General features: G+C 47.5%; 2 protein-coding genes across 5 annotated transcripts in view; both read right to left on the reverse strand.

The window, feature by feature from the left end:
* Positions 1-14,359, reverse strand: part of szt2 (SZT2 subunit of KICSTOR complex) — a 293,641-nt gene extending 279,282 nt beyond the window's left edge. Inside the window, exons 1-4 of the mRNA XM_085978227.1 lie at positions 14,354-14,359; positions 14,134-14,259; positions 8,316-8,489; positions 565-735 (exon numbers count right to left, since the gene is read on the reverse strand). Of these exons, the coding sequence (XP_085834353.1) occupies positions 565-735; positions 8,316-8,489; positions 14,134-14,259; positions 14,354-14,359 (477 nt within the window). The remainder of the gene's footprint in view (positions 1-564; positions 736-8,315; positions 8,490-14,133; positions 14,260-14,353) is intronic.
* LOC147122271 (very long chain fatty acid elongase 1-like) overlaps positions 1-16,250 on the reverse strand; it is a 99,567-nt gene that overhangs the window by 49,360 nt on the left and 33,957 nt on the right. The gene's annotated exons all lie outside the window — the stretch shown is intronic.

The following is a 16,250-nucleotide window of genomic DNA, read 5'->3' on the forward strand; positions in this document are numbered from 1 at the left end:
ACTACCCCCACTGACTAACTTGGCCACCGCAGGAGACTCAGACTCGGCAACATTGCCGGTTATTGAGGTGTTGATTTCGGAGTATGAATTTTGCCGGTTAATAGAGAATTCCGGATATTTAGGTGCCATTTAAACGAGAGTTTCCTGTACATATGCAAGCTTGGTAAAGCACTTCCATGCAAGCACACTTAAGCCCATATGTATAAGAATCCCAGCTTCAGAAATAAAACCGCAAGTTATCCCATGTGCAGCGAAACAGGCTGAATAGCATACTCCTGTTCCAATGTTAATCCTGCCCAGCAATGATCTTTTCCTTCCACTTTTGTCATCACTGGTCCTCTAAGTTTACACAACATGAATATAACATATTGTAAGTTATGCAGGGGCATTAATTTCAACACCAGCCTTTCCCAGGGGCTAAATCTTTTTTTTTAGTGGGGTGTTGCATTAAGTCAAAAAAAGGTCTTTGTTTTACTCACTAACATGACGTTGGTAACAATGTAGGAATCGGCAGCCTCAGGCAGAGAAATGACCCTTAATTCTTAAGGCTAACCAAGTGCTCACCTGGTGAGATTGGAGTCCTATGATGGAAGAATAAGCAAGGATAGTAATGAAGATCTCTGGTTGAAACACTATTTCTGTACCCGGGACTTTAAACGGTCGCAACAATTCCACTAAACACCTCGAGAGTGCGTGAAACACTTCATCAAAAATCAGCTCCCCAGTAGAATCATCCTGTGGAACATACACAAACAATCACTTCATTTGATAAATAATGTCGGAAAAGAGGGAAACTCCTATTAGCTCAATACCTAGTTTCAAAGACGTACTTATTAAAGACAATAAAACAGCAAGCACAACTGAAAAGAAAGAAGGAACTTGCATTTATAAAGCACCCATCATCTCCTCAGGACACCCCAAAGTGCTTCAGAACCAAAGGAATTACTTTTGAAGTATTGTCATTATTGTTATTGTTATATAGACAAATCCAGCAACTAAGCTGCGCACAGCAAGATCCCATCAACAGCAAATGAGATGAATGATCTGATCATCTGTTTTTGGTGCTGTTGCTTGAGAAATGTTGACCAGGTCACCATGACAACATTCCCTCTTCTACAAGTAATACAATAATTTTTTTTCATTTTCGCCTGATCAGGCAGCACTTGGTTTAATTTCTTATCTGAAAGACAACACTTTGACAATGCAGCGTACTGGAATGGAGCTTGGATCCACAACCTTCGGAGTCCGATGCAACAGTGCTACCACTTAAGCTGACACTTAACACCATAAACAACGAAGCAAAACCACCCCACATAACGCTTATGGTTCAATTTAAGTTTACTACAGGTACATTACTTTTTAACGATGGTTGTTTTCAATACCAGTTCTTTTTGCTCCACTCACAGAATTTTCTTCAATCAAGTCATAGAATCGTTGCAGCACGGAAGGCGGCCATTTGGCCCATCGAGCCCGTGCCGACTCTGCAAGAGCACCTCAGCTAGTCCCACTCTAACTCTATGACTCTATCATTTGGATGAGCACTTGAAATGCCATAGCATGCAAGGCTACGGACCAAATGCTGGAAAATGGGATTAGATTAGACAGGGCTTGATGGCCGGCGCGGACGCGATGGGCCGAAGGGCCTCTTTCTGTGCTGTATAACTCTATGACACTCCCCCGCCCTTTCCGTGTAGCACTGCAATTTTTTTTCATCCATTCCACCAGCCTGTCTATGTCCTCTTGAAGTCTATCACTATACTTCCAAGTTTTGTGTCATCTGCAAATTTTGAAATTGTGCCCTGTACACCCACATCCAAGTAATAATTAATATATATCAAGAAAATCAGCGGTCCTAGAGCCGAACACCACTGTATACCTTCCTCCAGTCCGCATTGCCCTCATCAACCCTCTCTGTTACCTCATCAAAAAACTCGAGCAAGTTGGTTAAACACGATTTGCCTTTAACAAATCCATGCTGGCTTTCCTTAATTAATCCATACTTGTCCAAGTGACTGTTAATTTTGTCCCTGATTATTGTTTCTAAAAGCTTCCCCACTACCGAGGTTAAACTGACTGGCCTGTAGTTGCTGGGTTTATCTTTACACCCTTTTTTGAATAATGATGTAACATTTGCTATTCTCCAGTCCTCTGGCACCATCCCCGTTTCTAAGGAGGATTGGAAGATTATGGCCAGTACCTCCGTGATTTCTTCCTTCACTTCCCTCATCGTCCTCAGATGCATCGCATCCGGTCCTGGTGATTTATCTACTTTAAGTACAGCCAGCCTTTCTGGTACCCCCTCTTTATCAACTTTATCCCATCCAGTATCTCCTCTACCTCCTCCTTCACTATGTCTATGGCAGCATCTTCTTCCTTGGTGAAGACAGATGCAAATTATTCATTTAGCATCTCAGCCATACCCTCTGCCTCTATGTGTCGGTCTCCTTTTTAATAAGAACATAAGAAATAGGAGCAGGAGTAGGCCAATCGGCCCCTCGAGCCTGCTCCGCCATTTAATCAGATCATGGCTGATCTGATCCTAACCGCCAATCTACTATCACAGAACCATCTCCTGAATCTAACAGAATTAGACACACAAAATAGGAGCAGGATCAGGCTACACGGCCCCTGGGCCCGCTCCGCTACCCACAGGGCCATGACCGATCCGAACCTAGACTCATGTCCAAATTCCTGCCCGCTCCCCGTAACCCTTAATTCCCTTTACTTCTAGGAAACTGTCTATTTCTGTTTTAAATTTATGTAATGATGTAGCTTCTACAGCTTTTTGGGGCAGCATATTCCATGGACCTACCACCCTCTGAGTGAAGTAGTTCCTCCTCATCTCAGTTTTGAAAGAGCAGCCCCTTATTCTAAGACTATGCCCCCTAGTTCTAGTTTCACCCATCATCGGGAACATCCTCCCCGCCCTTCACAATCTTATATGTTTCAATAAGATCGCCTCTCATTCTTCTGAACTCCAATGAGTAGAGTCCCAATCTACTCAACCTCTCCTCATATGTCCATCCCCTCATCCCCGGGATTAACCGAGTGAACCTTCTTTGTACTGACTTGAGAGCAAGTATGTCTTTTCTTAAGTATGGACACCAAAACTGTACGCAGTATTCCAGGTGCGGTCTCACCAATACCTTGTACAACTGAAGCAATACCTCCCTATTTTTATATTCTATCCCCCTAGCAATGAAAGCCAACATTCCATTGGCCTTCTTAATCACTTGCTGCACCTGCATACTAACCTTTTGAGTTTCGTGCACCAGGACCCCCAGATCCCTTTGTACTTCAGTACTTTCCAGTTTCTTGCCATTAAGATAATAGCTCGCTCTACGATTTTTCCTGCCAAAGTGCATAACCTCACACTTTCCAGTATTGTATTCCATCTGCCAAATCTCTGCCCACTTACTTAGCCTGTCGATGTCCCCTTGCAGGTTTTTTATGTCCTCCTCACTCACTACTTTCCCTCCCATCTTAGTATCATCTGCAAACTTTGATAGGTTACACTCGGTCCCCTCCTCCAAATCGTTAATATAGATTGTAAAGAGTTGGGGACCCAGCACCGACCCCTGCGGAACACCACTAGTTACTGATTGCCATTCTGAGAATGAACCATTTATCTCAACTCTCTGCCTTCTGTTAGATAGCCAATCCTCTATCCATGCCAGAATATTACCCCCAATCCCGTGATTTTTTATCTTAAGCAATAATCTTTTGTGTGGCACCTTGTCAAATGCCTTTTGGAAGTCTAAATACACTACGTCCACTGGTTCCCCTTTATCCACCCTATATGTTACTTCCTCAAAGAACTCCAGCAAATTTGTCAAACATGACTTCCCCTTCATAAAACCATGCTGACTTTGTCCTATTAAATGATGATTATCCAAATGTCCTGTTACTGTCTCCTTAATAATGGACTCCAAAATTTTACCTACCACAGATGTTAGGCTAACCGGTCTATAGTTTCCAGCCTTCTGTCTACTGCCCTTTTTAAATAAGGGTGTTACATTAGCAGTTTTCCAGTCTGCCGGGACCTTTGCTGAGTCCAGGGAGTTTTGGAAAATTATTACCAATGCTTCCACAATCCCTACCGCCACTTCCCTCAAGACCCTAGGATGTAAGCCATCAGGTCCAGGTGATTTATCCGCCTTGAGTCCCACTATTTTATGAGTACCACTTCCTTAGTGATTTTGATTGTGTTTAGCTCCTCCCCCACTATTTGTCCAGTGTTGGGATATTCTTAGTGTCTTCTACTGTAAAGACTGATACAAAATATTCATTCAGTGTTTTTGCCATCTCCATATTTCCCACCATTAATTTCCCGGTCTCATCCTCTAAGGGACCAACATTTACTTTAGCCACCCTTTTTCTTTTTATATAACTATAAAAACTCTTACTATCTGTTTTTATATTTTTTGCTAATTTACTTTCATAATCTATCTTGCCTTTCTTAATCAATCTTTTTGTTATTTTTTGCTGTCTTTTAAAGTTTTCCCAATCCTCTATCCTCCCACTAGATTTGGCTACCTTATATGCCCTTGTTTTTAGTCGAATACTATCCTTAATTTCTTTACTTAGCCACGGATGGCTGTCTTTTCTTTTACACCCTTTTCTTCTCAGTGGAATATATTTTTTTGGAAGTTGTAAAATAACTCCTTAAATGTACACCACTGATCATGTATCGTCTTACCCTTTAATCTATTTTCCCAATCCACTCTACTCAATTCCGCTCTCATACCTTCATAAGTCTCCTTTATTCAAGCTTAGCACGCTTGTTTGAGATCCAACCTTCTCACCCTCTAATTGAATATGGAATTCAACCATGTTATGGTCACTCATTCCAAGGGGATCCTTTACTAGGACATTTTTAATTAATCCTGTCGCGTTACACAGGACCTGATCTAAGGTTGCTTGCCCCCTGGTCGGTTCAGTTACATACTGCTCAAGAAACCCATCCCTAATACACTCAATGAACTCATCCTCAAGGCAGCCCTGCCCAATTTGATTTGTCCAATTAATATGATAGTTAAAATCCCCCATAATTATAGATGTTCCCTTATTACAAGCCTCAACTATTTCCTGATTGATACTCCGTCCAACATAGTTGCAACTGTTCGGAGGCCTATAGACTACACCCACTAGTGTTTTGGTCGGTAATCGTCCCCACCCCTCCTTTTACTACCCGTTTACTATTTATATGCCTATAGAAGACTTTTGGATTACCTTTTATGTTAGCTGCCATTCTATTCTCATATCCTCTTTGCCCCTCTTATTTTCATTTTCACTTCTCCTCTGAACTTTCTTTATTTAGCCTGATTCTCAGATGTATTCTCGACCTGACATCTGTCATACGCGCTCTTTTTCTGCTTCATCTTACTCTTTATCTCTGTCATCATCCAGGGAGCTCTGACTTTAGTTACCTTACCTTTCCCCCTAGTGGGAATGTACCACGACTGTACCCAAACTATTTCCTCTTTAAAGGCAGCCCATTGTTCGATTACAGTTTTGCCTGCCAATCTTTGATTCCAATTTACCCGGGCCAGATCCGTTCTCATCCCACTGAAATTGGCCTTCCTCCAATTAAGTATTTTTACTCCCTAGATTGCTCCCTGTCCTTTACCATAGCTAATCTAAGCCTTATGATAGTATGATTACTGGTCCCTAAATGTTCACCTGACACTTGCTCCACTTGACCCACCTCATTCCCCAGAACCAGATCCAGCAATGCCTCCTTCCTTGTTGGGCTGGAAACATACTGATCAAGAAAGTTCTCCTGAACCCACTTCAAAAATTCTTCCCCCACTCTGCCCTTTACACTATTACTATCCCAGTCTATATTAGGATAGTTGAAGTCCCCCATTATCACTACTATATAGTTCTTGCATCTCTCTGTAAATTTGCTCCTCTTCCCACTAGTTAGTGGTCTATAGAATACACCCAGTGGTGTAATAGCACCTCTATTATTTCTTAACTCTAACCAAATAGATTCTGTCCTTAACCTTGACTCTCCTGTCAAACCAACTTTTCTATGAGGGCGGTTAGCTAGATTTGATATCTTTCCTATATTTTTGATATTACTGAAAGGTTTAGTGCGTTTTTAATGGGGCAGGAGGCAGTAAAACCTTTGTCCAGTTCACAAGTTTTAAACAGTTTAGCTGTGGTTTGGTCATCTTAATTGTCCCTTATGCAATATCTTGATGTTCTACTCCGGCGATATCAAGAGTAGAACAGTGGGCTGAGGAGAATGTTCCCAATTCATAACAACACTGGTGTGAGTCCATGAAGCCACAGCAGGGGGATTTACAAGCAAAGTATCTGTTCCCAACCAACAACAACAATTTGCATTTATATAGCGCCTTGAATGTGGTAAAACATTCCAATGCGCTTCACAGGAGTGTTAGCAAACAAAATTTGACACTGAGCAACTTAAGGAGATATTAGGCCAGGTGACCAAAAGCTCGGTCGAAGAGATAGCGTCTGTAAGGAGGAGAGAGAGGTGGAGAGGCGGAGAGGTACAGGGACTGGGCAACAAGAAGACGACCAGCAAGTTTAATGATCTCCCTTTATATTGCTGAAGGATGTACAATGAAGCAACAGAATATATTCCTCCACGAGGCTGAAGCATCTGTGGGACATCTGCCAATCACAAAAGGAGATCTATGGGCTCTCCTGGAACTTGGGAGTCATTCTTGGAAACACACCTGACCCAGGCATCACCAGCACGGACTCAGACCAACTACAGAAAGCCAGAGTGTAGCCGCCAAACTAACATCCCCTTCCTCGCGCTCCACAAATGAAAATGCCCAGATCCTACAAGGCCCATCATCGTATTTGTAAGATCCTCGATTTCCCTGAACCAACTAAATTTCAAGAACCGCCATTAAATGATCATGACCCTAGTGGGCAGCATGGTGGCATAGTGGTTAGCACTGTTGCCTCACAGCGCCAGGGACCCGGGTTCAAATCCGGCCTCGGGTGACTGTCTGTGTGGAGTTTGCACATTCTCCCCGTGTTTGCGTGGGTTTCCTCCGGGTGCTCCGGTTTCCTCCCACAGTCCAAAGATGTGCAGGTTAGGTTGATTGGCCATGATAAAAATTGGCCCTTAGTGTTAGGGGGGATTAAATGCGTGGGGGTTACGGGGATAGGGCTTGGGTGGGATGGCTGTCGGTGTAGGGACCGGGTGCTAGGGTTTGGATGATCAGCCATGATCTCGTTGAATGGCGGAGCAGGCTCGAAGGGCCGAGTGGCCTACTCCTGCTCCTATCTTCTATGTTTCTATGTTTCAAATATCTGTACGAACCTTTTTCTCAAGAAGAATTAATAAGAAAAACAATTTTAAAAATATATATATAGCGCGATTAATAGAAACATAGAAGATAGGAGCAGGAGTAGGCCATTCGGCCCCTCGAGCCTGCTCCGCCATTCAATGTGATCATGGCTGATCATCCAAATTCAGTACCCAGTCCCTGCTTTCTCCCAATATCCCTTGATCCCTTTAGCCTTAAGAAATATATCCAACTCCTTCTTGAATATATTTAATGAATTGGCCTCTACTGCCTTCTGTGGTAGAGAATTCCACAGGTTCACCACTCTCTGGGTGAAGAAATTCCTCCTCATTTCTGTTCTAAATGGCTTACCCCTTATCCTTAGACTGTGACCCCTGGTTCTGGACTCCCCGACCATCGGGAACATCCTTCCTGCATCTAGTCTGTCCAGTCCTGTCAGAATTTTATAAGTTTCAATGAGATCCCCTCTCATTCTTCTAAACTCCAGCGAGTATAAGCCCAATCGACCCAATCTCTCCACATACGTCATTCCTGCCATCCCAGGTATCAGCCTGGTGAATCTTCGCTGAACTCCTTCCATGGCAAGAACATCCTTCCTCAGATAAGGCGACCAAAACTGCACACAATACTCAAGATGTGGTCTCACCAAGGCCCTGTACAACTGCAGCAAGACATCCTTGTTCCTGTACTCGAACCCTCTCGCTACGAAGGCCAACATACCATTTGCCTTCTTAACCGCCTGCTGCACCTGCATGCTTACCTTCAGCGACTGGTGCACAAGGACACCCAGGTCTCGTTGCACTTCCCCTTCTCCCAATCTATTGCCATTCAGATAGTAATCTGCCTTCCTGTTTTTGCCACCAAAGTGGATAACCTCACATTTATCCACGTTATATTGCATCTGCCATTTTGAAATCTGTTAGCCAGCATTGCTGATTAAACCCACAATATTTATTCAGATGTTTGGTTTCGATAGTGTTTAGTTTCACTCTCTCTTCACTGAATGCGACAATTACTCACCACGATCCCTGTAGACGGACTGAGATCCAGTTCAATAACAAAGCGGTATCGCTGAGCGAGGAAGGTAACATGTGTCGAGGGTACCAGTTGGTAGGTATGAGCACCAGCTTGCTCATCTGGCTGCCAGCCCTTTGGTAGGACACTGAAAATATCCAGTTCATTGTTGGAGTTGATCTGTAAGAAGAGGAAAAATTGTAAAAGACAAAGACTGTTGTTATGAAGCATTTGTTCGCTCCATTTCAAAAAACACACAATTCCACCTTTCCTTCATAACTGCATAATAATGTTGATATACCTATCAATTCCTCCAATAAAAGGCGAAGAGTTACGAAGGTGACTAAAGGTTTTTATTGACTAAATAACCACTCTCGTGGGTGATCCGATCCAAGCAGGAGGAATACCAGCCAGTCGCTCACCTTTATACCTGGCCTGGTGGGTGGAGCCAAGGCGGAGTCGGCAGTGGTCATCCCAGGTATAGCAGTGTGGCAAGAGGCGACCTCGTACCGTGATACAATAGTGGTCAGTGATACAGTTATAACGAACAGTGGTGAACAGTGCTAACTACTAACAGTGATACGATAGTGAACGTGGTTTACCACATTCACCCCTTGTTTAGAATTAAGTCCGGCGGGGTGAAGTGTACTACCAATTCTGGTAGGTCAGTCTGTCCGGAGGCTTCGTAAGCCTCTCCGATCGCCGCAGCGGTGGTGTTGCCTTATCCGGTGCTGGTGCCTTATCCGGTGTTGATGCTGGTGTTTGCGTGGTCGGCGAGGGCTCGTGGGGTTCCGGCATGCCGTCTACCTGGACTGAGGTTGGGGGGGGGTGGTGGCGGTGTTTCCGGATCGGCTGAGGGTGCGAGGTCTCGTAGGGAGACAGTGTCCTCCCGCCCGTCTGGGTACGCCACGTAGGCGTACTGGGGGTTGGCGTGCAGGAGGTTCACCCTCTCGACCAGGGGGTCCGTTTTATGGGTCCTCACGTGTTTCCGCAGCCAGACCGGCCCCGGGGCGGTCAGCCAGGTTGGTAGAGTGGTTCCCGTAGTCGACTTCCTGGGGAAAACGAACATTCGTTCATGGGGGGTGGTGTTAGTGGCCGTGCAAAGTAATGACCGGATGGAGTGCAGCGCTGTCGGGAGGACTTCTTGCCAGCGGGAGGTTGGGAGGCCCTTAGACTTTAAGGCTAAGAGGACGGCCTTCCATACCGTCGCGTTCTCTCTTTCCACCTGACCGTTACCTCTGGGGTTGTAGCTGGTGGTCCTGCTTGCTGCAATACCTCTCTCTAGGAGGAATTGCCGGAGTTCCTCGCTCATGAAGGAGGAGCCCCGGTCGCTGTGTATATAGTTCGGGAACCCGAACAAGGCGAAGAGGGCATTCAGGCACTTAATGACCGTGCTACTGGTCATGTCGGGGCAGGGGAAGGCAAAGGGGAAACGGGAGTACTCATCAACGATGTTGAGGAAGTACACATTACGGTCAGAGGACGGGAGGGGCCCCTTAAAGTCGATGCTCAGGCGCTCGAAGGGGCGGGTGGCCTTGATCAGGCTTGCTCGGTCCGGCCTATAGAAGTGCGGTTTGCACTCCGCACAGGTCTGGCAGTTCCTGGTCATGGTCCTGACCTCCTCGATGGAGTAGGTCAGGTTGCGGGCCTTAATGAAATGGTAGAGTCTGGTGACTCCGGGGTGGCAGAGCTGGTCGTGGAGGGTCTGAAGCCTATCGATATGCGCGCTGGCGCATGTCATTCGTGAAAGGGCATCAGGGGATTCGTTCAGCTTGCCTGGCCGGTACAAGATCTCATAATCGTAGGTGGAGAGCTCGATTCTCCATCTCAAAATCTTGTCATTCTTGATTTTGCCCTTCAGCTTGTTATTAAACATGAAAGCCACCGAACGCTGGTCGGTGAGGAGGGTAAATCGTTTGCCTGCCAGGTAGTGCCTCCAGCGCCGTACTGCCTCCACGATCGCCTGGGCCTCTTTCTCGACCGACGAATGTCGGATCTCGGGGCCCTGTAGGGTCCTTGAGAAGAAGGCCACTGGCCTCCCCTCCTGGTTTAGGGTGGCGGCTAAGGCGAAGTCGGATGCGTCGCTCTCCACCTGAAAGGGGATGGACTCGTCCACTGCGTGCATCGTGGCCTTGGCTATGTCTCCCTTAATGAGGGAGAAGGCCGCGCACGCCTCCTCCGTGAGGGGGAAGGAAGTGGCTTTCAGGAGGGGTCTGGCTTTGTCCGCGTAATTGGGTACCCATTGGGCATAGTAGGCGAAAAGCCTCAGGGTTCTCCTAAGTGCTTTAGGGCAGTGGGGGAGGGGTAGCTCCATGAGGGGGCGCATTCTTTCTGGGTCGGGGCCGATGATTCCGTTCTCCACTACGCAGCCGAGGATGGCAAGGCGCGTGGTGTTAAACACGCATTTCTCCTTATTGTAGGTGAGGTTCAGCCGTTGGGCCGTACGGAGGAATTTCTCCAGATTCGCGTCATGTTCCTGCCGGTCGCGGCCGCAGATAGTGACGTTATCTAGGTAGGGGAATGTAGCCTGCAGTTCGTTCTGGTCAACCATCTGGTCCATCTCCCTTTGGAAGACCGAGACCCCATTAGTGACACCGAAGGGGACCCTAAGGAAGTGGTATAGGCGCCCATTCGCCTCGAAGGCGGTATACTGGCGGTCCTCAGGGTGGATAGGGAGTTGGTGGTAGGCCGACTTCAGGTCGATGGTCGAGAATACTTTATACTGTGCAATCTGATTGACCATGTCAGATATGCGGGGGAGGGGGTATGCGTCCAGCTGGGTATATCTGTTTATGGTCTGGCTGTAGTCGATGACCAGGCGGTTTTTATCGCCGGTCTTTACGACTACGACCTGGGCACGCCAGGGGCTGCTGCTCCCCTCGATAATGCCCTCTTTCAGGAGGCGCCGCACCTCAGAGCTAATGAAGGCTCTGTCCCCGGCGCTATACCGCCTGCTCTTGGTAGCGACGGGTTTGCAGTCAGGGGTAAGGTTAGCAAACAGAGAGGGTGGCGGGACCTTGAGGGTGGAGAGGCTGCAGGTGTTACGCGGTGGGCGGTTTAACGTTTGCTGGTTGTTGACTGTGAGTGGGGGGAGGGGTCCACCGTATGCTAGGGTTACGCTTTGGAGGTGGGATTGGAAGTCCAGCCCTAGTAGGACGGCAGCGCAGAGATGGGGGAGGACGAGGAGTTTAAAGTTTTTATACTCCGTGCCCTTAACCGACAGGGTCACGACACAGTAGCCGCTGATGTCCGTGGCGTGGGACCTCGATGCCATCGAGATTCGGCTGCGCGTTGGTAGGACAGAGAGGGAGTAGTGGCTCACCGTGTCTGGGTGGATGAAGCTCTCCGTGCTTCCGCTGTCGAACAGGCAGGTCGTGGCGTGGCCGTTCACTTTGATGTCCATCATTGACTTGGACAGATGGTGCGGGCGGGCTTGGTCCAGGGTGACGGAAGCTAGTGTGTAGCTGAGCGAGTCGTTGTCATCTGCGGGCGAGGCGGTCGGGCGTGGTGAGTAAAATGGCGTCTCCCACGAGGTAGGGCCCCATGAGGCACTATTGGGGTCGGTTGCCTTAATCAAAGATGGCCGCCCCCATGACTCATGTGTGGGGATGCTGGCCTCAGTTGCCCTAAACGAAGATGGCCGCGCCCATAGTTCGCATGCGGCACTGCTGGCCTCTGAGGATCCGCTCCTGCAGGCCTTGGAGAAGTGGCCTTTCTTCAGGCAGGTTTTACATATGGAGTTCTTGGCTGGGCAGCGCGACCTCGGGTGCTTCTCCTGGCCACAAAAAAAACAGCCGGCGGCCCGATCGCGGATGCCCGATGTCGGGGCTGGTGCCGGGGGTGGCAGGGCCGGTCGGGTCCGGGACGCCGACGCAGAGGTAGGTCCCGGGGGCGGCGCTGGGAAGGGTGCTGTGGTAGGGGTCGGGCCCGAGTCCCAGGGTCGCGAGCAGTACCTGGTGAATGCTTCCTGATCTTGGTGGGCCACTTCCAGGGAGATAGCGAGGGCTTCAGCTTTTTCTATGCTGAGGTCTTTAGCTTCCAGCAGTCTTTGCCGTGAGTACTCGGACCGTAGGCCTTTCAGGAATGCGTCGCGGATATTATCTTCAGTATTTTCGGCTGCCGACACCGATTTAAAGTCACAGTTCCTGGCGAGTGCATATAGCGCCTGTGAGAATTCGGCTACTGATTCTCCTGGCTGTTGCGGCCGTGATCTTAGGAGGTGCCTAGCGTACATGTAGTTTACCGGGGTCCGGTACTTCTGTTTCAGCAGGTTGATGGCGGTCTCGTAGGTAGTCATGTCCTCGATGAGAGTGTATACTCTCGGGCTCAGTTGTGCCTGCAGGACACTTAGTTTGGATGCCTGAGGGACGCTGGATTCTCTCAGGTATGATTCGAAGCAGACCAGCCAGTGTTTAAAGTCTGCGGCTGAGTTTGCTGCTCGTGGGTTCAGGTCCAGGTACGGCGGTCTGAGGGCTCGCAGCCAAGCTGGCTGGTGTGGCTGTGCTCCTGGGAGCTGCGCTGGTGGCTCCTCCGCCGGTTGTGACTCGTTGTCGGACATCATTAAATTTAGTCAATAAAATTGATATACCTATCAATTCCTCCAATAAAAGGCGAAGAGTTACGAAGGTGACTAAAGGTTTTTATTGACTAAATAACCACTCTCGTGGGTGATCCGATCCAAGCAGGAGGAATACCAGCCAGTCGCTCACCTTTATACCTGGCCTGGTGGGTGGAGCCAAGGCGGAGTCGGCAGTGGTCATCCCAGGTATAGCAGTGTGGCAAGAGGCGACCTCGTACCGTGATACAATAGTGGTCAGTGATACAGTTATAACGAACAGTGGTGAACAGTGCTAACTACTAACAGTGATACGATAGTGAACGTGGTTTACCACAAATGTCACTTAGCAATTCTCTTTGGAAGACTCGCCAATATGCCACTCTCTCATTTAATGCAAGTGTAAACTTTGCAATATACATCACACTTCCAGCTGTACCACTCTGATGTACCCTATATTTCTCACTAATAGAAACATAGAAGATAGGAGCAGGAGTAGGCCATTCGGCCCCTCGAGCCTGCTCCGCCATTCAACGCGATCATGGCTGATCATCCAAATTCAGTACCCGGTCCCTGCTTTCTCCCCATACCCCTTGATCCCTTTGGCCTTAAGAAAAATATCCAACTCCTATAGAGAACCCCTTTAGAGATGTGAGGCAAGGAGAGGGGCCGGATTAACAATACCTTTTGCACAGCTCACACTGAGAACTTTATAATAGGTAAAAGGATCTACCATAGAAGCAGCCATGCCTACCAGTGCATTTTTTTGTTAAATACCCAAACCAAAACTTGTATCACCACAAAGGTACTATCAATAAACTCTGCCTATTGGCTCAGTGGGTACAAGCACTCGATAGTGTGATACTGAGCCATGCAGACCAAGGATGTCCCAGTTTCAATCGTTGAGTTAGTTGGCCTCAGGGGCAGAACAGTTGGCCTCAGTGTCCCTGGGCTGGGGAAGGACAGAAAAAAGTGCCCGGGTTCACATTCTTGATCGTAGGAGAGGAAAGGCAAGGGGGCAGCGACATTAATATGTGAAATTATTTCAACAAATATCCTGAAACGACTTGTGTTACCAATGTTCTGTGCTAAAAACAGTCACGATAACCATGCTTCCCCCAATGTACTGAGAGTCCCCAATTTACATTTCATACAAAGATTATTAATGTGCCAGGTTAGGCTCCCATTATTAGATTCCAGCAGGGCACTCGACTCCCCCATGCGCCCACACACAGCACTTAGAACAATTCCCCCAAGCCTTTCACTCACAAGCTCCGACTGTGACATCTGTCGGATGTTTTGATTGAGCTTGCCGAGAAACCAAGCTAATCGCACATTACGGGAAATCCGATATTCCTTCTTCATAAGCAGGAACACCTGTCCTGCTTCTTCCACCTGTCAGGAAAAAAACCATAATAAGTACCTTGGAACTCAAGAACTCCCTTTAGGTCACCAGGACCCCTACTGGTGTCAGTAGAGGAGAATTTACCTTCATAAGACTAGAAATACATTGTTGGCCCCCATGAGTGTGCAGCAATGAGATTTGGATGATGTTCTTTTTACACGTTCTCTTTAGCTTCCTTTCTTTCTTTGGTCTTTGCATTAAATGATTGTAAAATTAAGTAAGTTAGGGACTCCATGAAAGTGGAAGAAGTTGGAAGAAGAGGCCTATTAAGCCAAATGTTGATTTCCCAGTCAAAATTCTGTAATGTTCTTGCAGGTCATTCCCTTATTTATCACAAGAGTTTATTTTAAACCCAACGGAGAACCTACTGCCTCAAATTCTTTCCCTGATGTTCAGAACCAGACATCAACTTACTGCAATTCTTTAACCCAATGCCATCATTTTATGACTGGTCTCACACTCCAGCACAGCCCAAGAAATATTCCATTAAATAGAGTGGCAAATACTCCACCATCAATATTTTGGCTAGAGAATTGCTTTGTGTATCTTAGATACCATAACTGAGATACTATAGCAACTATGACTTTTGTTCCTCAACCTCATAGCTACCACTGCAAAAATTAATTCCAAAATTAGCGTAAATCCGATAAAATGCAAAAACATCAGAGTTGTTATCCTACAGTTCTACTGTGACACAAAGTCAATCTCAGCGTTAGATGCAATTCACCATCATAAGACATGATATAAATGGGACAATGGAGCTCTATTTAAAATAAAGACTTTTGGTATCGTTAGAAATTTCCAAACATGTAACAACCTACACCCACCAGGTATACTTCCCTAACATTACACCGATCCCAAGCGCTACATTTTTGCCAGCATGCCTATGTACTGTATTTGTGTCATTTATACATCTGCTCTACAGATGTTAGCTACTGCTCTTGCTATAGTTCTGATTCTATTTCAGTCTCTGTGGTACAGTTTGATGTTGTCTTCTCAGTATCTACATGCCAGATATAGTTATTGTTTATCTCACTACACAAATCTTCTGATATTAGTGTAAACCCAATAATTAGCCACAATACTTTAAAAACTAAGTATAAACTTCATATAACCCAAAAAGGTCAGTGTCAGGATATGGCAGTTCTAGTGCGATGCATGCAACTGCCTCCTGTTTGCTGCAGGAAGCAATTCACATTGTGTCTATATCAATAGGTAGCATCGACAGGGAATGAATGCACCTTCAGATGCTGAGGAGGCACTAAGAATGCAACTAATGATGCACCAACTCTTTTAGCAACATACTCAGTGAAGACAATTGGAAGCATTATTTAAAGTGTTTTATTTCTTCCTTCCAAAGTGGTTTTGCTGATGAAACCCCAAGTTTACTGATTCCACACCATAACCTGCACCCTCGCCACCTCCGCCCTGATTACAAACATTGTGTTTGACTTTTGATACCAAAAAGCAGAGTTATTTGCCGCACCTGATTTCTTGTCCAAAATTCGGGAGTGGGAAGAATGAAAATCTAAGGTAAAGTTCAATGCAAGGTGTGTACAGGCCTCAGTGTGAGTGTGCCCAGGTTGCATAGTGGATGCAAGGTGTGGATACCTTGCTCGCCAGACACACGGGGCAGGTACCCGGCTCCCCGGGGCACACGGGGCAGGTACCCGGCTCCCCGGGGCACACGGGGCAGGTACCCGGCTCCCCGGGGCACACGGGGCAGGTACCCGGCTCCCCGGGGCACACGGGGCAGGTACCCGGCTCCCCGGGGCACACGGGGCAGGTACCCGGCTCCCCGGGGCAGGTACCCGGCTCCCCGGGGCACACGGGGCAGGTACCCGGCTCCCCGGGGCAGGTACCCGGCTCCCCGGGGCACACGGGGCAGGTACCCGGCTCCCCGGGGCACACGGGGCAGGTACCCGGCTCCCCGGGGCACACGGGGCAGGTACCCGGCTCCCCGGGGCACACGGGGCAGGTA

Source organism: Somniosus microcephalus, chromosome 3, assembly GCF_052327205.1.
Source record: "Somniosus microcephalus isolate GS21.2 chromosome 3, FLI_Smic_1.0, whole genome shotgun sequence".
Classification (NCBI taxonomy): domain Eukaryota; kingdom Metazoa; phylum Chordata; class Chondrichthyes; order Squaliformes; family Somniosidae; genus Somniosus; species Somniosus microcephalus.